The 23,313-nt window shown below is 39.8% G+C and overlaps 2 protein-coding genes across 3 annotated transcripts; one reads left to right on the forward strand and one right to left on the reverse strand.

The window, feature by feature from the left end:
- Positions 1-430: 430 nt before the first annotated feature.
- On the reverse strand, positions 431-12,266 carry LOC144211440 (G protein-activated inward rectifier potassium channel 1-like). Its single transcript, XM_077738702.1, has 3 exons — positions 11,433-12,266; positions 3,703-3,919; positions 431-3,157 (listed from the first exon to the last, which is right to left on the reverse strand). The coding sequence occupies exons 1-3, from the start codon at positions 12,102-12,104 to the stop codon at positions 2,529-2,531; spliced, it is 1,518 nt and encodes a 505-aa protein (XP_077594828.1). The 5' UTR covers positions 12,105-12,266; the 3' UTR covers positions 431-2,528.
- znf281b (zinc finger protein 281b) lies at positions 5,402-22,315 on the forward strand. Of its 2 annotated transcripts, XM_077738700.1 has the most exons (9): positions 5,402-5,468; positions 13,895-13,955; positions 14,121-14,332; positions 15,983-16,511; positions 16,597-16,704; positions 17,328-17,451; positions 18,418-18,501; positions 18,570-18,688; positions 19,368-22,315. In XM_077738700.1, the coding sequence occupies exons 4-9, from the start codon at positions 16,056-16,058 to the stop codon at positions 20,946-20,948; spliced, it is 2,472 nt and encodes an 823-aa protein (XP_077594826.1). In that variant the 5' UTR covers positions 5,402-5,468; positions 13,895-13,955; positions 14,121-14,332; positions 15,983-16,055; the 3' UTR covers positions 20,949-22,315. The 2 variants fall into 2 exon arrangements, with proteins under 2 accessions (XP_077594826.1, XP_077594827.1); XM_077738701.1 differs by lacking the exons at positions 5,402-5,468; positions 13,895-13,955 and having other exon boundaries at positions 13,995-14,332.
- The last annotated feature ends 998 nt before the right edge of the window (positions 22,316-23,313 follow it).

Here is a 23,313-nt window from a genome sequence, read left to right on the forward strand (position 1 = left end):
AACAGACTATAATGAAATGTCTTATATAAACTAAATATTGACCTAGATAATGACTTGCCAAACATTCGTGAAGAAACAAGCGCCTTATTTATTTATTTTTTAATATAAAACAGCAATGAAAAGAGAATTTCTGCCCATTGTAAAACGGCAGCGATCAATTCCTCAAGTCCGATATTGTGATAAATTTTCTTCATGGTCTGTTAAATTCATAGTGCATCGGCGCCCTTGCGATTCAACTGCCTCGGGCATCTAAATGTTGACACGCGTTAAAGTGAGAAATAACTTCCCTCCCCCTACCATGACCACCATTTCATATTACTTCAGTACTGTATAAACTTTCCACTGTAAAAGCAGTCGAGATCTTGCTTTTAATATTTCATGCTTGCAGATTTCAGATGAGTTAAAAAATAAACTCACACCATATCGCAACTCCATTTTTAAATGCTGATTTTAATATTTTGGCAAGAAATTGCAGGTCACAAAAATGATGTGGTCGCAGGTTTGAAACCAGAGCTGCTCTAAAAAAACAGTTTTGGCATTGAGGACACAATAAATTTGGCATGTAATAACACTCAAACTAAGGGAAACACACCAAAATTATATATGTTGTAACAACTTTAATGTTATTAGCTCAATGGCTGCCATTGATGGGGATTGACATCCCATTCATTTTGACTGCAAAGGATAGCAACAATTCTTCATGACCAGCTTCCCCAGTTTAAATCAAAGTGACATCTATCACTAATAATGGCAAGAAATCATATGTTATCAAAGTAGTGTTTTTGATATATCAAGTAAAAACATGCGTAAGCAATTGATTTGGACAGATTTTGCAAAAATGTGAACACATTTTTCTTCTGTCTTTTTCACAGTGATTTATCCAAATGAATACAATACACATATACAAGTTAAAATTAAAAATTCCTGTCCACCCGACTCATGTATCAGTGATTTTTAGTCAGCAAACCGCATTTGCTAATCTCGACGTCAATCTTTTTTTTAATCTGATTTACCAAGGCAACTGACCTTGTGCCGTTAATTGATGTAAAGTGCATTTGACAAATTAAGCTGCACATGCGCTTTTGCTTGTGAGCGCCAGTGATGTCCAATGCACGGTGGTCTTGTAAGACTATATTAATAAGAGGCAAGAGGTATTCAGTTTACTTTGTTTAGTGAAGGTGGCTTTGTCAAAAGTATAAAGTAATAGAACATTTTTTTGTAGAGGAGTGATGCTAACACTAAACTGCCTATTTTGCGTATTTTCTGTCCTATAAGGCACACTTAAAGGGTTTCACTTTATCAAAAGCCAGCAGTGCACCTTATATATGGATCATTATTGGTTAATCATTGTCAGAAATTCCCTTTACCCTTTTCACAGCTCCATCTAGTTGATGTGCATAACACAATCCCCTACTACCACCACTACTACTACCGCAAAGACTCCTACTACAGTAGTATCTCGACATACAAGTGCCCCGACATACGAGCAATTTGAGATACGGGTAAAATTTCGGGCAAATTCAGCGGACGTGAGAATATGAATATCATGGGCTCTGTCTTTCTCGTCGCAACTCCATCGTGTAATATCTCTAAAAGCGTTGGATTTTTTCTGTGTTTTTATTCCCGTAGTATATACTACTTCTCGTTGGCAAGTGATCATGCGTTATCCTATTGTGAGGACATTTTGGGAATATTTTGAAGGGAAGACAAAAGCAAACAAACCTTGACAAAATCGACATATGAGCTCAGTCTCGGAATGAATTGAGCTAGTATCTCAAGGTACCACTGTACTGCGTTTTTTTAATTCACTGCGCCTTATATATGAAACTAATTTTAAGATAGGCCACTTACTGAAGTTGCACCTCATAATCCAGTATGCTTTATACTTCGGAAAATACTATATAAAATGTTTTATTGTGTTTATCTAGTGTCTCTTCAATGAACAACTTTATCATTTCAGAAATGTATTTTTAATTTTTTGCAGGTACTTTGCCTTGAGATTTTTTTCAATTAAAAAAAGTCTGCCTTGAATTAAAAAAGGTTGAAAAACCTTGCGTTCCAAGTATTACATGAGCCACGTTTGAAAGCGTGTCCGCATTTTTCAACAAAAACTATTATTCTCAATGACACAGAAAAGGATACTTTTAAATATTTGACCTCCAAACGGAAAAGAAGCAGGAAGGAGAGGTTAGCAAACCACTTTAGTCCTTTTTTTTCATTTTTTATGTCTTTTTTAAATAGATAAAGTGTTCTTCATCTGGTTAGAAAGTTTTTGTGGAAAAAGAAAGAATCTCAAGGGCAAAAGGGTGGCGAGCTATCAAAAAGGACTCACAGTAGAAGCGGACGAATGGCTTATTGTCTCTGGAAGAGTAGACGGAAAATAAAAACTGCAAGTAAATTTACAACCAATATCATAGTTATTTATTGTCTGCAATGCTCGTGCGGCGCCTCTGAAGACTTTCACGATACTTCAGTATCTCCGGATACGCCATAAAGCCTGAAATCATCTCAAAGTTTGTCCTCGGAACTTAACGGTCTGCGTTCATTCTTCGAAGTTTGGCTGGCAGGTTGTCCTCAGGCCGCCCGCCAGTTTGCGGCGGTCTTTGCCGCTCTGGTTCGAGATCCTCAGGGTTTCCGTCTAAGGACAAGAGCTGGACTCGCTCCTCTGGCCGGACCCCTTGGCGGACGGCAGGGATTGAGCTGGATCTCAGCCTCTGGATGCTTAGTGGCAGGTCACCGGTACTGGAGGCCTTTCCTCCGGGTAAGGGTGCATTGGACTTAACGCCCCTCCACATTTGCTCTTCTCTGGTAGAGCTCATTCGCTGCAGTTTTCTGGGCAGCCTGCCAGCGTGATCCTCCGCCGGATCCGCCGCATTGTCGGCAGAAAGGAGCCTTCCCCTGCATCCCCCTCGGCCACCGTTACCCACCGTTGGGGAGGAAGGTGCAGGAGCCACCGCTTGAGGTTTGGGCGAAGTCAGAGATGACTTTTCCTCCTGTTCTTTGACACTGAATGGAGGGGTGGGCACCTCGAATGTGTTGTGAAACTGAGAGTAGTCCACCCTGAAGAAACCCTCCTCCAAGGACATGACGGGTAGGAAACGATTACCCCACAGGACTTCGTCTTCCGTGTAAGACGTGCGAGCTTGGCACGTCATACCTGCCGTAGGGAAGAAGAACCATAAAGGACGGCGAATATTTTCAATGACAATGACAAGGAAGACTAAATGAGAATGTTGGATGGGAAAATTGGAGCATTAAATAAAAATGACAGCCGTGGAATTAAGTGAAAAGTAAGGGGAATTGCCCAAGGGAAGGAAAGGACAGATATTAAAAAATATATATACTACTACATGACAGAAATGAAGACGGGCTGGGACCATTGCATTATTTAACACCATTAATTAAACATTCTTTTAAATATTGAATTTTATGTGAAGGAAAATCACCAGAGGATAATTCACACATATTATTCACTGACAACTGCCGTTATTAGTTGAATATTAGGTTTCCCAAACTTTATCAGTTCAAGACCGTGTGAGTGGGTTCAAATTTCGGTCGTCACGCCAACCAATTGGATGCGGTTCCCCCCAAAAAATATCTGGGTAACAAAGTCCTTAATCTAAATTTCCACCCTTGAACCCACCCGACAGTTTGGGAAACCTTTCTTTAAACCAGAACCCCAAAATAAGTCTGATCTCTAACCAGTGGTCTCCACGATTCCTTCCAGAATGACGACAATCTCGAACTGCTCGTTCATGAGTGAGCGCTGAGACAGGTCGAAGAATGGGCTCTTGCTGTTGATCTCATGACAGATGGTTAGCGGGGATACCAGGAAGAGCTGGTCGGCGCCAGTACCAAAGCCCACGTCCAGTTCACACTGATCTAGAGGCAGGAACTCGCCTTCTGGTGTCTGGCGGGACTGTGGAAAACCATGGTAAGAAGTAGAAGTTAAGGATATATTTACTCTTTTAGTACATGGACTATTTTCTTTCATTGATTGAGATGGACAGCCCGATCCATTTGAATCGGGACATGGATCAAGCCATCTGCAGCCATCTGCTGATCCCAGCAGGTGAAGGTGAGGTGAGGATCTGCAATGCCTCCCCCTTCCACCTTCTGAATTTAATAAGGGAAACTAAAGCAGCATGTGATCTCTACTGCTTCCAAAAATCCCTTCACAGCAGTCCCAGATGAGCCTCATTAGATTCGAAAGAAAGACTAAATGAGTGAAGTCATCTTTCATCTCATCTCATTTTCTGAACCGCTTTATCCTCACTAGGGTCACAGGGGTGCTGGAGTCTATCCCAGCTGACTTTGGGCCAGAGGCAGGAACTGCTGGCCAGCCAAATCGCAGGGCACAAGGAGACAAACAACCATTCACGCTCGCAGTCATACCTAGGGGTAATTTAGAGTGTCTAATCAGCCTACCATGCATGTCTTTGGAATGTGGTAGGATACCGGAGTACCCGAAGAAAATCTATGCAGGCCCGGGGAGAACATGGAAAATCCACACAAAAAGGTCCAAACCTAGATTTGAACCCAGGTCCCCCACTGTGAGGCCGACACGCTAACCACTCAGTCCCCGGGCCGCCCCAATCATCTATAAAGATCCAATTTAAAATTCAGAAGCACAAGTACTGTTGGACAAAATAAGCTCTTAAACAAATCAAGGTTTTCAATTGGAAAAAAGACTACAACATACATGTCAACAGTATTTTATCTACAACTCTGTTGTGCACTTGAGATCAAAACTGATTTTTAAGGTCTTGTTCTGGTCTGGAAAGTGGTTGACAAAATCTTAACTTCAAAAAGTCTTGATCTTCAGGTCAGTAATTCCTGATTTTGAGCAAGTCTTGGTCAGGTCTCACATTAAAAGTCATTTCTAAGGTCTGGGATCTTGGACTTGATTCTACTGATCCTGATTTTGAGCAAGTCTTAGTCTCGAGCTCTTTCTTGCTTCGATATTGTTCATGACTAAGAAAAAAAGCCTGGACCTTTATGATTCCTACTTTGGGCAAGTAGAGGTCAGGCCTTGGTTTAACAATGTCGTGGTCTGGGACTCACAAGAGTCAGTGTTCATCTTGTTTTAGTCTAGTTTTGAGGTTAAGCCAATCTCAGTGATTTCCTAATTTCAGGCATTTTTTGCCAGGTTCTCTGTGGTTTAAAGCTCAACAATACAATCTTGCAATGTCTTCTAAAGTGTAGTAAAAAAATGGGCACCATAAAATAATAAAAAGGCAAAACGCAGGGTAGTCAGAGACGTTTTTACTCAGCTTCCTTTTTTTTGGGAGTGAGCGGGAACAGATGGCAAACAGGCATTTGTATTCACAGTGATGGAGAGGACAGGAGGGTGCAACATTTCACAGATCCCTAGATCGCCCTGTCAACAGAGGCGTCACGACCCAGATGATGAGCTCCTGTTTTCCTGGTCAACTGACTAATTACGGAATCATTTACAAAAAAATCAGGTAAGAAAGAAAATTAAGTAGAATTCTCAGACTCTGCATGTTTTACTTTCTATTAGGCCTTTAGGGAACATTTTCCAAAAGAACAAAAACCCTTCAGAAGGGTTACCAAGCAGAGGTTGACACACATTAAAAAAATATAGCTAGACACTACATTTGAAGAATCACATGATTATCATTAAGGTATAATCATTGGCTCAGTATTTTAAACCATCACGACAGAGTCGTTCTACTCTAGTTCCGATACTATTGTTTTTTTATAACTCTATCGATTGCTCATATGAATTATCTATACGACATACAAAATAAAACATTATATCAATGTTTTACAGTGGTGGTAATAATAAACAGAAGAGAAAAAATAGCTATAATGTAACATAAATGTGACCAAGGTATACCCCAAAATGATCAGAAAGTGACTGGAAAGCAAGAGAAAGTGAGCTGAAAATTCTTCTAAGCCCATCAGTTGTTACCAGTGAACATGAAGTGACCCAGAAATGCCCTAAAATGGACTGGAAGTGACCCCAAATTAACTCATTGCCCGTCTTGGCAAGGACAGAAATCGAATTCATTGAAAATGGGAGGGCTGGATGTTAATGCTCATCTTTCCGTGACATTGATGGCGCTAGACATGCAATCCATGGTTGACTGATGAGGGTGAATGAGCATTCCAGACAAAATGGACTGGACGTCTAAGTACTGTCAATAGAAAACAATACATTTGGGCAAAATCGCAAAGCATCCCCACATAATTCCTCCAGAAATGTATTTATTTTTTTGTGGTGACGGAAAAACAAGACTTTCAATACCAGTAGAGATCAAGAATTAACCAGAACCAGGCAATGTCCCTATTGCCTATGTGTATTGGCAAGTTCCATTCTATGGGCAGCATTAGTGCATTTCTGCATTCTTTTGATTTATTAATGAAAGCAGTATTAAGATTAATGACAATTCAAGGGCGGCAAACTTTTTTATGAGAGTATGCATTATGTGGATGTGCAGTCTAGTCAAGAAGACTAGTATTTGACGGGTAATTAAATTTATAGTACGTACGGGATGTTAAATAGTGTCGCTGGAAGGGGAAAGTGAATATTTCAGATGAATAAAATAAGAGGAAAGCCCGCTTGTATGCGGGAAATTCTTTATTGTACGTATTTTGGGGACTATAATCTGCTATGCTTCATTTAATAATGAAGCAGATCATTTATGGACTTTTATGAGTTAACTATCATCATGATTTCTTTGTTTATTTATTCATTTCGCTTAACGACGTGGACTCTAAACACACCAGGAGGAATTTTGACGATACATATTAATGAGGAAAAGACAACTACGAGTTTATTTAGTTCATAAATACAATTGTATATTTCCATGGAACATCTTTGTATATAAATATCCCCTTGTAAAATGTGGACAGTTGTATGGAATTTAAAGTAGCTATGACCATAAAAATAAATCTGTTAAATACGTAATAAGAAAATATTATTTGAAAACATTGAGTAGTGAGTTGAATCATATTCTACTATCCAATCATAGTCAGGCCTGTATAGCTGAAAGCATTTTATAGATGAATCCATTAACCAACTCGTAAAACCAGAGACAGGCACGTGGTGTAAATTATGGTCCATTTAAACCAGGCGTAAGAAGGTGTATAATTAATAAACATCCCGATATTTCTTTGTCAAAATCCAAAGTAACCATGCCGCGCAACGATTTATGAGCCGTGTGTACGCACGTTGTATCCACACGGCTTGATCACGGCTAGGCACGATTATTAGGACTTTGGATTTATTGCATTACGCCTCATTTCTCCACCTTGTTACTTAGAAGGACCACCCACCCAACTCTGACCTTGAGCCGTGTGTTGAAACAAGCTGGGAAGTCAATGCGGTCTTGTTGTTCCTGCTAGGAGAGTTTATTATACGGAAGCAACATCAATGACCTCTAAACCTTGACGTTAAATGACAAAGTGATACCATGTTATCTTAAACTATGATTTATGGAAAATGTAGTTTGGGGAGTAAGTTAAATCTCCAAATTTGCCGTTTTTGGGGACAAAATAGTACATAATAAACTACCACGAGACATATGAATGTAAAAATAGGGAATTTATCCTATTGAAAAAGTAAATTTGTGATAAAATGTGATATTACAGAGTTACACATTATAGCTTCATACAGATTTAATACCTCTTAATGTGAAAATGATCATATTAAATGTTTCTAATGTGAAAGCTTGAAACTAATGTTATTGTTTGAAACTTATTTACGTATATGTAAAAATGTTCATCAAAAACTTTAATGTCAAATTTAAGTTAAACTTAGAATGGTAAAACTTGAAAGTAATATTATAACTTGAATCTAAGCATGTTAAAACATGTAACATATTGCATTCATATTTTAAACTTGGCATTAAACTTGGCATTAATCTTGAATTTAATGAGAAATTCCTTTCATGAAGTTGAACTTAAAATGCTAATACATGAAAGCAATATTAATGATCATGTTAAAATGCTAAATTTGTAGAGATTAAACTTCAGTTTATTGGAAAAAATAGTATGTAAAAATATGAAACATCCAACATAAAACTTACCACATTAAAAACCGACCAATTGTAAGCGTAACTCTTGTATCATGTTTTAAACCCAAGTACAAACAGAAGTCAGCAAGTGTTTTATTATTGCACTACTGTACCCAGTGTTTAAATTCTCTATGACTTTCCTCACAAGTCACTTGAGATCATCACGCTGCTTCGCCAGAAGCAAAGCACGATTAACTCTCTGAGTCAAAACAAAGTGGCAGCATCGCTGACTTATCGGAAAAGGTTGAGACGACACAAAATATTTTGATGGGGGATGCTTATTATTCCAAGCATGCAAAGGTGACACTACATCCATAAATAGTAATGCCTTTTTGTAGGCAGCGTCAAAGTCAGGCATGTCACACTAACTTTGATCAGGAAATACTTTGTGAAATGAGCCAACAACTGTTTTGATGAATTGTTTAGAGCAGGAGCGCTCATTACGTCGATTGCCAGAAAGTAAGATTTGATTCAGTTTGTTTATGTCCTTAGGGGCTAAACAATGTCTCGTTTGTACTGTTTGTACATCACAATGTGCCTACCACCATACTCCCACTTTTTATGAACATGCAATATATATATGACAGTGGCGGTTCGTGCATTTTCTTCAGCAAAATATATTTTATGGCTTTAAAACCTCTACTGCAGCTACAGCTGCGACATATAAAAAATAATGTGTGTGTGTGTGTATATATGTATGTATACTATATTTACATGTATGTGTATTTATGTATGTATACTATATTTACATGTACGTGTATATATGTATGTATACTATATTTACATGTATGTGTATATATATGTATGTATACTGTATTTACATGTATGTGTATTTATGTATGTATACTATATTTACATGTACGTGTATATATGTATGTATACTATATTTACATGTAGATGTATATATGTATGTATAATATATTTACATGTATGTGTATATATGTATGTATACTATATTTACATGTATGTGTATATATGTATGCATACTATATTTACATGTATGTGTATATGTATGTGTACATATGTATGTGTATATGCATATATATATATATATATATATATATATATATATATATATATATATATATATATATATATATATATATATATATATATATATATTTATATATATGTATATGTATATGTATGTGTATATATATATATATATATATATATATATATATATATATATATATATATATATATATATATATATATATATATATATATATATATATATATATATATATATATATATATATATATATATATATATATATATATATATATATATATATATATATATATATATATATATATATATATATATATATATATATATATATATATATATATATATATATATATATATATATATATATATATATATATATATATATATATATATATATATATATATATATATATATATATATATATATATATATATATATATATATATATATAGTTAGGCATGTTTAGAAATTTAAAAACAGGGGCTGTAAGCTCTTAATTATTATTTTTTTTCTAATTTCTCTACTTATGTTATTATTTGTATTTATTAATAGTGTTTTAAACAGTAGTCCTTGAAAACGAACACAAATTTTATTCACACTTAAATTGATCAAGAAACAAAGGGTACAAGGTCCACTTAATAGCAGAATTGGCTTAATTTCCACTTTAATTAATGCATATATAGTAGCCCAGCAACATTGTCGCCTGGGGGGCCATCTGTCGAAGATGAGGACATTTAGAGCCCATCTGAACTTGGAATTACCGCCTATTGAAAGCCTTTTTTGCTGACTGATGGAGAAGCTATAATTGAGATGCCAGATTAGTTGCTCGTAATTGGCCAGCGACCAATCCAGGGTGTTCGAAAAGAGAGTTCTTCATCTAATGTGCCATGTTGTTCACAATTGAATTCTGGAGATGAATTGAAAGCCAATATGGCCTTGTAGAATGTGCTCATAAACGATAAGGAATCATTTTAAATGCACAGAGGTGGTAAAAGTAGTTAAGTGGAATTACAGATGTATTGTGTGAGTGAATGGGTAAATGTACATGAAAGTTGTTTACGACAAAGGCCAGTAGAGAGCAGTATTTGGATTATTGTATTTTGAAGCGCATGATAAATGTGGGCTACAAATGTTATGCTTAAACATTGATTTTAACATGAAACATCTTACTTTTTATTGCAATGATATAAAAGCTTAATTCCTGAGTTGCACATTTTTACTTAATTTTCCAATTTTATCTTGCTAGGTTTGACATTACCATAATGATTTTCTAATTTGAAAAGCAATACATTTTGTGTTGAACATAACTTTCAGGTTTTAGTATTATGTTTCATATTTTAATGTTTTAATGTAATGAGTTAAATGATTTTAGATGAAAGTTTATGTTTTTCTGTGATAATATTCATGTTTTGTCGTTAATATCATGCATTCATTTTCCGCTTATCCTCACAAGAGTCACTCGCGGGTGGTGCTGGAACCTATCCCAGTCAACTAACATAACAATTGTCACTATAGTCAATATTGTGTGCTGTTTTATCATGTTGCTTTTCACATTTAAACGTGATACATTTCATGTTTGAATGTATTCATGTTTAAGTTTTAATCTGTGAAGTTTCAGTTTTACATTGATTTTCAACATGAAAAGTTTTGCAACAAAGTGTTAAGTTAAACTTTAACTTAACACTTTGTTGCAAAACTTTTCACAACAGAAAATGTACACAAATATTTGTGTACATTTTCTGTTTATGTATAGATATAAAGATTGAGGTCAAAATCTGAAATAGTAATGTATTGCTGTATGTTAAAATGATAATAATAATAATGATAATCGGACATAGGCTTTGTCGTTATCATCAACAACAAAAGCCTAATTGTCATTATACCCAGAACTGTGTATGACAAAATTGGTAGTGCTTCTCCATAAGGTGCGTTTTCTCGGCAAAAAACCCAAATAAGTGATCATTTCGGACTCGTAATTTGGCATTCTGACGTTATGGATACAACGCATCACCCCCTGAGCGGATCACTTACCTCTCCCTGTCTTTCACTTACCCTCAGTCAACCAGTAGGAGGCAGATCAACGCCTTTTCATATTACCTCACCCCAAAGTTATTACACAGAAGGGATTGTGTGTTGTGTTACCGCAAGTTTAGAGTCCTGATGGATGTGGGAAAAAAACTTTAAGCATATTTGTCCGTAATTTGTGGGATCTATAGTGTCTGCCAGATGGCAGCAACTGGAACAGATTGTGACCAGGGTGGTATGGGTCACTGATGATGATTATAATGATTATGGACAACAGTACAAAGTTGTGGGCATTATATTCAACTTTTTCTCGCACTTTAGTTGAGAAAGAGCGTTTATTCCTCACCTTGATGAGCTTGCACCTGATCTGCGCAGACACCATGTGGCTGTTCCTGAGGTTGCCCACCCTGAACATGAGGCAAAGCCGGCCGTCCCGTTGCGAGATGACCGCGTCCTGGCTGAACATGAGCGTCTCGGCGCGTTTCTTGGGCTGTGACATCTTGATAAACATGCAACCGATCAGAAAGGCATCCACGATGGAGCCCAGAAGCGACTGGAAGAGGAAGAGGATGATGCCTTCCGGACACTTCTCCGTGATGTAGCGGTACCCGTAGCCGATGGTGGCCTCGGTCTCGATGAAGAAGAGGAAAGCGGATGGGAAGTTGTAGACATTGGCCACGCACGGAGTATAGGACGCATCGTGACCCCCACGGGCGTGCTGCTGGAGGTCCCCCCGGATGAGGGCGATCAGCCACCACATGGACGCCATCACCAGCCAAGCCACCGTGTAAGTGAGGATGAAGATAAGCAGGTTCCAGCGCCACTTGAGGTCCACCAGCGTGGTGAAGAGGTCCGAGATGTAGCGGCTGGTTTCACCGCCCAGGTTGCCGTGCTGGACGTTGCAGCGACCGTTCTTCTCCACGAAGCGCTGCCGCTTTCGCTTGGCCACCGGCGCGCACGCGGAACCGCTGTTCACCGCCTGATAGTCCTCGCCGAATTTGCGCCGCATGGCCGCCATGGTGGTGCCTGGCTGCGATCGCTTGACGACACCCGGCCGACCCCCGCAGCAGTTTGCGCGCAGCCCCAAGCTCGCATCTTCCGAGGCGCGGAACTGCAAATGCGCACTCCGCGCGTCTGCGCGCACGCGCAGTCCTACCAGCTTGCCTTGGGTGACGAGCGCAGTGCGCACCCTCGCCAAAGAAAGCCACTTGGGCTTGTTATATTGTTCATGATCTACTTAGTTTGCGGCTAAATGGGGAAAAGAAAAGTCTTCTCTTTCAAAAAGCACCGTCAGCAAAGAAGAAAAGTCTACTCGAACATCTGGCTGATTATTGTTGGAAAAGTCATTGCCTCGCTCTTAAAACAGCCACATGCTGTTTATAAGGGGGGGTGTACACTTGTGCAACTATTTTGAACTTTTGCCGTTTTTTCATCCTTCTGTTGTTGCGAATTTATATTCAATTAATTATTGGCTTGCACAAAATGAACGAATATAATACCATTCAAATCAATTGGACGTCTGTCACTTTCAAAGGCATTTAAAACATTATAAATGTATGTATATATATATTAGGCATTTAAGTATGTAGATTTTTTTTGATGTGAGAAACTTAGATTAGGAGAATATAACCAAAAATGTATATATAGAAAATACAAATTAGGATGATAAAGTAAAATACAATTAAAACAAAAGTTAAAATAATGGAAAAAGATGAAGTTAACAGTCAACTTTATTTAAAAAGAAATAATGATTATTGTAAAATACATTTTAATAAATACTAAAACTGCAACCGATGATGAAGATTAAATCATCAATTTAATTTTTCTTTAACATAACCACTATCCCCCACAATACAAAAAAAGTCTTTTTCTATTCAGTTCTGACGACGATCTCAGTCCAAATAGATTGGATATCCACCTGTCAATGACACTGAAACATGATCTTCACTAGTATTATATTATATTTTTTCTTAGAGAAGCCAGTTCGTCCATTGAAGGCAATTTAGCTCCTCCTGGTGTTCAAAAGGGGGAATGAAGCTTGATGTCAATGCACCCCCCCCCCAGCTACCCCTCAAAAAGGCTCTCATGTCCGCTCATCTTACTTTTATGACTTCAATTCACAGGACGATCCAATAGTTGTCCCGCCGGGGTACATTAGCTCAGATTGTTTCGTTTATATATATATATATATATAAAAAAAGCAATTGACTTGTATTGTGCTTCTTTCCCTAAATGACAATGAGCAGGATGCTGATTCACGTCGCATTCCCCTCGGAAATATTCAGATGAATCTCGCTATTGTTGTCGAAACCAGCGCAACTATTGAAAAGGAGTATGAATCATCCATTCTGTGCCAGGAAACTGCAGCTGTACCGCAAGTATTTCTTGGATGGACAAATACTTTTACAGCAGCAAACGGTTGAAGTAAATTCTAGTTTTGTGTTCTTTTTAAGTAGAAACTAATAATTAGCTTAGTAATAACACTTTCAGAAGTACATATTTTGTTTGATGTTCTGTTTTTTTCCAGTTTAATTATTCCCAAAAAAATGTCAAGTTTACCCGAGTTTCATGTAACACTCAAATAATAACTGTATGCATTTTTTTAGCAAATTAGCATTTTTAATTCACTCTATGAAACAAATCATGCTTATTTCATTAGATTAGGGGTGGCGAACACGTGGCTCTCGAGCCGCATGCGGCTCCCTGCGAAAATGAATGTGGGTCTTTGCTTGGCTTAATATCACAATGGATTTATTTTAAATTAATCATTGTAGCCCAACACTAATTTGATGTATTTTATCTCATCAGTTGGCAAAAGACGTCTGGAATAGCCTGGAGGTGACATGTTTTCCATCAATGGCACTGAAATGTAAGTACTTGCCGACTTATTAAATTGGACGTCTATTGTTGTCAATGGCAGCCAATTAGTTGAATTGGGAGAGCAGGGCTCACCGATTGTCCCCATGTTTTACTCTAACTTACACCGTTACTTCTACACATTTTTTTTTTATATTCATGTTGCACTTTTATGGAGATCCAATTATTGAGTCAATTGGAGTGACTTGAGTCATGACGCGGCTGTCTCCTCTCACGACCCGTCCGCCTGCACCCATAATCCCCCGCGCCACGACAAGATGGAAGAAAGCAGCGGCCGCCGGAGAACAATGTTTTGGCAATAAAACCCTCCCCAGCCGCGATTACGGAGGCACTACGGGCACCTTCCAAGCCGTCTGCGGTCATGTTTAGGTAAGCGACCATCCGGCTAACCACCAAGTCCCGGTTCGGGCCAAACTCCGTCGAGATCCGATTGACGCCAGGCTGCGACCGCGGCGGAAGATGTACCGAACGGGCAGCATCATTGTTTGGCGATGCGCGGGCCGTAATGCGGCTTTTCACTGCTAGGAGTTAGCAAGCCAGCTAGCTAGCTCGTGGCTAAGCTTCATTGGGATAAACATAGCGGCGTGGGAAGCCTCCAACTTGCTTTTTATTTTGCTTTAATGCCCGGTACGAGGTCATTGGAGCCGGAGTCTACGTGGAACCGAAATAGCCCGGAGAACGTTTTTCCTCCCCCCGGCTCCTCCTCCTCCGCCTCACAACCACACGCACGTTCGGTAATCATTATCCTAGTAGTAGTCGCTTGCCCATTTTTAAATAGCCAAAAGATGCATGAATCAAACCTGAGCGTAATTACCATGCAAGGCTAATGTTGTGCTTATTAAACAATAACAACATTAAACCACAAAATGCAACTACTTTGACTGTATTTGGGTGTTTCTTTAAGCATTTTCTGGAAGGTTTTGAGGTCGAACTCGACGATGCGTCGTCGGGCTCATTGTGGCGAGTCGGCTGCTAGGCTAACTAGCTGGCTAACTATTATGTATGACAAAAGCTCATCTGCAGTGCGTTCAATGGACGTGTCGCATACTCGCCAAATGGTCGCCCAGGGTTGGGGGCTCGATTAAAACAAATAAAAGTGGTCAAAGCATCCAAGAGCTTCGTTTGGTGACATGTGTGACTTGGTTAAAGTGCTCGAATGTCAAGGAGCGTTTGACCTAAATAGCGTTTGTTTAGGCATGTCTGGCCAACTGGCTATTTAGTCGTGTTGGGGTTAAATATTTGCCTTAACAATAAATATGCGAATGTGCCAGAGTATTCTAAAAGAGCTTCAAAATGTTTTATTTTGCAACTGAGTTACATGGTGTTCTGTTAAAAATGTGTACAAGTAGGACTTTTATAGACTGAATGTGTTCAAATCAGACATATTTGTTTTCTATGTTGTATTTCTCTTTTATTGTTATTGTTGATAGTAGTTTGAATGTCTATCACCATCAATGAATGTGAATAAATGGAAATGTTTGAAATTCAATTGTATACACTAATGTCAACAATAATCAGCAATTTTATTCATGTTTACATACTGCAGACTGCATTTTCAGTCTAACAGAATTTTCTAAACTCAGACAAAAGTTGACTAGTTTTAGTAATTCAGTAATATAATGTGAGTAAAATATGCATAATATGGTTAAGACCGCATTTGTATTCAGTTTTACCTGAAATTTCTTTCTGTGATGCTGACAGCTATGTTATTCATGAATAATAACATAGTGGCAAAAAAGAGTGTTATAACATTAGCTTAATATGTCCAAAGTTGGCATTTTGCATCCCAGGTTTTGATTTCAAACATAGGCAAATAATACCCAATTTAAATGCTGTTTAATGGTATCAGCCATCTTTTTTTGCTAGTTACTATAGGTTTTGGTCATTCCAGTCAGATGACTGTCACCTACAAAATAGTCACCTGACACACTGAAACCAAAACTTGTAATAGCAGTTCAATTTCCATAATGTTTCCTTGAGTTCAGATCTTAAAGGTTTTGCGTCTTTCCTCTTTTTCAGGGTCTTCTCCCACGTTCCTCTTTAGAATTTTTTTTAGGCCCGTGCCGCACCCGCACACAGCAATACTACCAGCATGAGTATTATCCAAGACAAAATCGGCAATGAATTTTTGCGCAACGGTGGCATGGACCCCAACTTTGCACCCGGCATGCTGATGTTCAGCCACCTTCCGCCCGTCACCAGCTTCACACGGCTAGCATCACAGTCGGTCATGGGCGAACTCCCACAGGACATGGTCCTCAAGAAGGAACGCGACTCGCCGCCGGACCACCAAGGTGCCGGCGTGGCCAACGCGGGGGGCTTCCTTCACAGCATGGGCATCAAGCAGGAGCGGCTAAGCGAGCTGGATTATCGCATGCCTCTCTACGGCGGCGGCGGCAACGGAAGCGTGGCGGCCATGAATTGCGCCGGCGCGGGGAAAAGTGCCGCTGACATGCCGGACATGTCTTATGCCAACCATCACCAAAATCACCACAACATGCTCCTGCACGACCTCAGCCATAGTAACGTGCGCTCCCTCGGAGAACCGGTGGGTCGAGAGACGGCGCCAATCCGGATATGAGAGCATTTTTTCCTGTATGTGATTTTAAGATGGCTTGTGTTTTGTCTTTTAGATGTCTGGACGATCAGGGAAAGAGCCAAAAGATTCCAAAAGAGGAAGGAGGACCAATGGAGAAGGACAAGGAGGGAAAGCCCGAAGGAAACGCAACGATGCTGCAAAGGTGCGTCTTTTTTTTTTTTGGAAGTTCAGGATTTTTTTATTTTAATGTGTATGCAGGTAAGGCAACAGAGAACACCAATAGGTTTAGAAAGCTGCCCACCAAAACAAGTATGAAACAAATATTAGTATATTGAAAACTATTTCATTTATTGTACAAATATCCAAGTTTACATAACAAGTCAAATGGTAGCAATTTGTGTGATTTTATTTGTGCACATTGTTAAATTATGTAGGGGACCCCCCCCCCCCCAAAAAAAAAAAAAAAAAACAAAAACGAATACTAGCATACTTTCGTAATTTTACTCTTGGTTGTACGATTTGTTTTTCTTTAAAAAAAATGGCGTATTTACCTGGTACCTCACTCATTGTTGTGAGGACGGTCTACTCTAGTTCCTCATTCTCTTTCACATATTTCACAAGTCTCAAGTATTGTTATTGTGGGGAAATAAATGAACACTAAAATGCCAATTCATGAAATGACTGCAGGTATTAAGTGTGTAACATTGTGAACTCATCAAATGTAGTGGGATGGTGATGGTATGCATGCTGCCATTTATGGCGATAGTCATCCAATCCCGGTCAACAACTAGTACTAGCCTTAACCATCAGTTATTGTCCTCCCAGGCCATGATGTTAGATGCAGACGGAGCGTGCCTGTCCCCCAACTCCAAGCCACATATCTGCGAGCACTGTAACGCCGCTTTTCGCAGCTCCTATCATTTGCGCAGACATGTGCTCATACACACAGGTGAGAGGCTTTCACTGCTGTATGTATGTATACTTTATAGTTCTTTTTAAAAGTTAAGTGTTGTCTATTTTGGATATTTATTTGAATCATTTTGTATGTGTTTGGTCATGTATCTTTTAACATTTTAATATTAGTGGTGAAAAACAAAAAGGTCATATTTTTGGGAAAATTTATTATTTTTTAAGTAATTATGCATAATATGCACATTTTTACCATATGAGTCGAAACAGCCAAAAATTGTAGAAAGAAGAGTCGCACTGGAGTGTAAATTACATTTTTTGGACCAATTTCTTATTTTAGCAGAAATCAACAACAAACATATAGCAAAGTAATAATAGTACAATGGAGACAATGGGCTAAATAGGCATCTGTTAATATAAAATGGCCTGGTCAGAGGAAAAGAACTGTACTTTATTTTTATTTAACATGTTTTTAAAAACAGTCAATATTATAGTAGTCTTTATTTAATGTATGCTTATTTTTATTTGTTAATTGATTTTAGTTTTGCATTTGAAAAGCATTTATATATCAATTAATGTATGTCATTTATGCATTTAAGCATATTGTATGTTATGTATTTAGGTATATTTAATGAATGTAACATTTTAATTCAAGTATTATTTTAAAAAGCAATTTTTCCAAGAAAACCTTGGCACTGGGCAGCCATCAGGGACAATCACATCACCTCTCCATTTTCCTTTAGCGAGCATGCTTGAAAGGAGACTGTTGGCAATGACTCATTGATTGCTCATGTGTTTGTGGGCATATTAGTCATCCTTTCTGCCGGGAATTTCTCATGGCGGATTAACAAAGTGGCTCCCAAGTGCCTTTATCCATCACATTAGCGTTTATCCCTTAACTACCGGAAAAGGAAATCCATGTAGAATATGAGATCTTTGTTGTGGGGTATCGAGGCCACGCAATAATTAATGTGCCGGGGGGATACTTGTACTTTTGATCGCACAGGTGAGAGGCCTTTTCGGTGCAGTCAGTGTAACATGAGCTTCATCCAAAAGTACCTGCTCCAGCGGCACGAGAAGATCCATAGCGGTACGTCACCCGTTTTTACCGCCAGCCGTCGGCGCGGAACTCACGCCGCCGCCGCCGTCTCGTTGCAGGGGAGAAGCCTTTCAGCTGCGACCAGTGCAACATGCGGTTTATCCAGAAGTACCACATGGAGAGACACAAACGCACGCACAGCGGCGAAAAGCCGTATCGGTGCGATACGTGCCAACAAGTAGGATGTTTTGTTGATTTTTTGTTTTAATTCCATAGCATTCCCTATCAAGTCACTCAAGGACTTGGACAGTAAGGGATGCCCTATCGGACCTGACCCTTTTAGGTGTACATATAGTTGTTGAGTAGTTTAGTGACTTTTGTGGATTGAAATCAATTGCCAGTGAGTTAATGGTAGCAAATTTTTCAAGTATGGTATTTTCATGATTATACGGCGCATCATATTTTTAGCCGCAGTGTCAAATAACGAGTGCTATTTCTGTATTTTGCACACACAAAGGACGCACCATTTTTATAGACGCAGCCAGGTGTGGCAAAACATACACCAGCTTAAAAATACACGCTAAACACGTTTTTAAAAAGGCAACGGAAGCTAAACGAAGTTCGGTTGTACCTTATTTAGACATTTTACAATGCACTCAGGTCATCATCACCCACAAATCCATCAAAGTTGCTTCGTTAAGCTGTGTTGATGCCTGATTTATTTTATTTTGTCGTGATAACAATTTTAGTATTGGTCCACATATAAAGCGCACTGGATTATAAGACATCCTGTCTATTTTGGTGAAAATTTAAGACTTTTTAGTGCGCCTTATTGTTGTGAAAATATGGTATTTTAGTTTTCTTTGCTACTGGATCTCAGTGAGGTATCCAATCTTGCTCTTTGTTATCCCTTCCAGTTTTTCTCAAGAACAGACCGGTTACTGAAGCACAAGCGTACTTGCGGAGAAGCCATAAAAAAGGGCCTAGACCCGAACATGCTGGAACTCAGCGACGCCGAGCTCGGCCACGGCAGCTATTCACTCACTCAGGGAAACGCCAGCGCCTCGGGACGCAAGAGGGCCAAGTCCAAAAACGGGGAGGGTGCCGAGCGCAAGAGAAAGAAGAACGCGGCGGCCTCCGTGGGCCTCCAGGACTACGGCATGGAGCAGCCCTCCGGCTCCGCCATGCATGGACGCTCACCCAAGTTGGTGTTCAAAAAAGCGGGTCGCAAGGGCCTGGACAAAGGCCTCCTTCCCCTGGAAGATGGCACGGAGGCACAGAAATTGTTAGGCCAAAAAGGCGGCGCCATGGATCACGTAGACGCCTCCGGGTTGGAGAATCTGGCTCTGCTCCAGGCGGGCGGAGGCAGCAAGCAGGGCCCCGGCGGCGCCACCAGCAGCAACTATGACGACGCCATGCAATTTGTCAAAAAGAGGCGCTACCTCCACGCCGTCAACAACGACTACGGAGCGGGCGCTCTGCACATGGCCTCGCAAGGGGGCGGCGTCATCCAGGTATCCCTTGGGCCCGAGCCCACGCTGGCCATGCTAGATTCGTCCCCCCTGGAGCTCAAGCACGACAAGTCTGGTATCCCGGACGAGGTCCTGCAAAGCCTGCTGGACCACTACAGCCACAAGCCGGAGGGGGCTCACCACCACGACGTGGCCTTCGACCTGTCCGACCACCCGCATCACGTAGACCTCCAGCCGGCCGCGCCCGTCACCCCCGAGCTGGAGGACGACGCGGCCAACGGGGGGGATAAAACGGCCGTGATGAGCGAGTACTCCAAGTTCCTCCTGCAGGCGCTGGAACGCACCAGCCACAGCGGGCCCTTTCCCAGCCTGGGCGCCACGGGGCCCTTCCCGTTGCTGTCCAGCAGCTCCAGTCCCACGGGGCCGCTGTACAGCACCTCACCGCTGGATTGCGGCTACCCGCCCGCCGTTTCTTCCCCGCTGCCCCTAGCCGCCCCCTCGTCGGTGTCGTCCTCCGCCTCGTCCAAATCGCACTACGGCATGCTGGTAGGCTCCCCTTCCCAAGCGGCCTTCCACCTGACCCTGGAGCCGACCGCCCACCAGCAACTGACCCCGTCTCAGGAGTTGACCGAGCAGTTGGAGAAGCAGCACTCCCCCGGAGCCTTCAACCTACCTCCGCAGGATCTGACCTCCCCACCAGAAAGCTCCAAGGGGCAACCGACCAAGCCTGGGGTGAGCTCCGGGACCGGCGCAGCCAACTCCGCCGCGTACTCGGACCTGTCTCCTCTCAACCCCCCGAAGGAGTCGGCCACCTACCAGATTGAGAATTTCGCCCAGGCCTTTGGCTCCCAGTTCAAGTCAGGGCGCCGCACCCCTCTGAGCTACGGCGCCGACCCCGGGGCGGACGTGGACCACAGGATACGGACTCCGGTGTCCGAATTCTCAGGGTATAGCAGCTTGTTAGCTGATGTCAGCGAGCCAGTGAGTACAGGATCAAAAACCCCGACAAGCCAAAGTTTCAGATAAGGGTCAAACGGGGTCAACCCGGTTAAGGGGGGGTGCTGTTCTCGTCCATCCTTACCCCCCTTACTCATCCTAATTTTGTTCTCGTAGCAAAATGATTTTTTTTAAAGAAAAAAAACACTGCCATTGAATTTTGATGCAAACATGACCAGGGAGGGTCTTGAATGGCCTCTAATGCAATTTTTTTAAAACCGTATTTTATGTTTTTAGTCACTTCCATTTTGTTGGGCAAAAAGTAGTGATTTTTATGAGCGTAAACCGTAGACGTTAATGTAATTTAAAACGTTTGGGAGGGTAGAAGTGAACGTTACTTTCACAACCCTTGTGTTCTACCAATCAACATACCATTGTAAAGTAATAATGTTGAATTACATAAAAAAAAGAAGAAAAAAAAACACTTGTGGCAGGGAAAGCCCAGAACTCAAATGGCAAAAAAAAGTATATATAGTCTGTTACAAGCAACATATTAACTCAGGAAATAGGCAAAATTGTGTAATGAGACTTTGTATAATGGGATGCAATTAGCACAGTTTCTACAGGTGTACTTTGAGACAGCAAAGCTTTGATTTGCTTTTTTTATTATTTTTTTTTTTATTTTAATACTCATGATCACGTTTGTACAGAGCCCCCCTGGTGCCAAGGTATGAGAGGTTTTTATTTTTTTATTCTATTTTTTTTTGTGTGGATAATCTGTTCCCTTAGTATAATACTAAAATTGACAGATATCAATTTGGATTTTTTTGTAACGTGTCAATCAAAATCATGGATTTCTTCTAACAAGTAGAGTGGCAAAAAAATCCAAAAATGGGAAAAATATTTTAGAATTATTTTGCTTCTTTGGAATCTTTAAAAAAAATGGACTGAGGATTAAAAAAAAATTGTTTTCTACAAGGAAAAATAAACATATCTCAAGTGCCAGAACATGGCTTCCCAAACTAAGGGAACAGATAACTTGGAAGGACATTTTTTTCCGCATTCTGTCCCTTCACATTCTTAAAATGGGGGGACAAATTTCTAAATGACGGTCAAACACGATGAATATTTTCCTCATAACTTGTCTACGCACGTTTGGGGGCTCGTACACGTTTTAGTCCAAAAGACGGTACTGTCGCGTGTCAATGTGAAAACCAGCCTGTCGACATGAATTCCATTGAAACACTTGACTGACAGCAAGCAAGCAAATAAACACTCACCTCACTCGTTTTTCTTAAATATTTTTGTCTAGGAATTCAAGAAGCACTTTTTTTTCCAAAACATATCATCAAAAACAATAACCCATTCAATTTTTCTTGTTGATTCTTATGCTTATTTTAACTCATTTACTGCCATTAACAGTGATGGACATTAAAATCATTTTAATTGGGAAGGCTGGCATTGAGGGATCTTGATTTACTGCCATTGGCGGTGGTAGGCGTCCAATTGTTTTTGACACGAAAGCCTGGCAGCGATTGAATAATCACTGCCAGGCTTTGGTGTCAAAATTGATTGGACAGCTATCACCACTATTGAGCGAAATGTAATTGAAAATTCTTTAATAAAATGAGTAAAATTTTATACTTATTGTTTTAACATAATTTGTTTTAATATATATATATAAATATATTTTTAATTACATTTTGAAATTATGGAACTAATTTTTTTAGGATGTTTTTTTTAAGTATACTGTTTTAACATCACCTAAAAATCAATTTAAAAAATCTCACATTTTTTTGTAAATAATGAATTTTGATTTAGAAAAATACAAAAAATAAATGTTTTTAATTTTTTTTTAATAATAATAATCGCTGCCAGACCTCCCAGCCAAACTTGATTTGATGTCAATCAATGTTAATTACAGCCAATAAGTTAAAAGGAAAAAAACTGTGAACAAGGGTTTTGGGGGAAGGGCGGGGGGTTAGTTTGTTTGTTATTTTTCTTATATATATTTTTTTTTTTTAAATTTTTTTACATTTTTTTTGTTTATTTTTCGGTTTGTCGGGTGATGTATAAAGAGGATTTGCCATAATTTTGTGATACACTATTTTGAGAGTAGCTCTTTGTATTTAAGTGTTTCTTCTCCAGAGCTCGGCTGACGTGCTGGAACTTTTTAATCTCTCCTTTTTTTTTTTTTTGGAATTGTATTTATTCTCCACGACACCCCTTTGTAGCACCGATGCAGCAGAGTTAATTTACCCACACGCCTCCTGAATATGCAGCAGTCCCGACAATGAACAATGGCCTTCTTTGTCTTCCGTGGTTTAAGCCATTCTCGCTATCCAGGGTTGATATTTCATTTGGGCAATTTCCGGACCCCCCTTACCCTCCTTTCTCCCCTCCATGCTGGATTTCTGGGACTCTGATGCTGCAAGAGGGGGGCCAAACAAAAAAG

Source organism: Stigmatopora nigra, chromosome 18 (genome assembly GCF_051989575.1).
Source record: "Stigmatopora nigra isolate UIUO_SnigA chromosome 18, RoL_Snig_1.1, whole genome shotgun sequence".
Classification (NCBI taxonomy): domain Eukaryota; kingdom Metazoa; phylum Chordata; class Actinopteri; order Syngnathiformes; family Syngnathidae; genus Stigmatopora; species Stigmatopora nigra.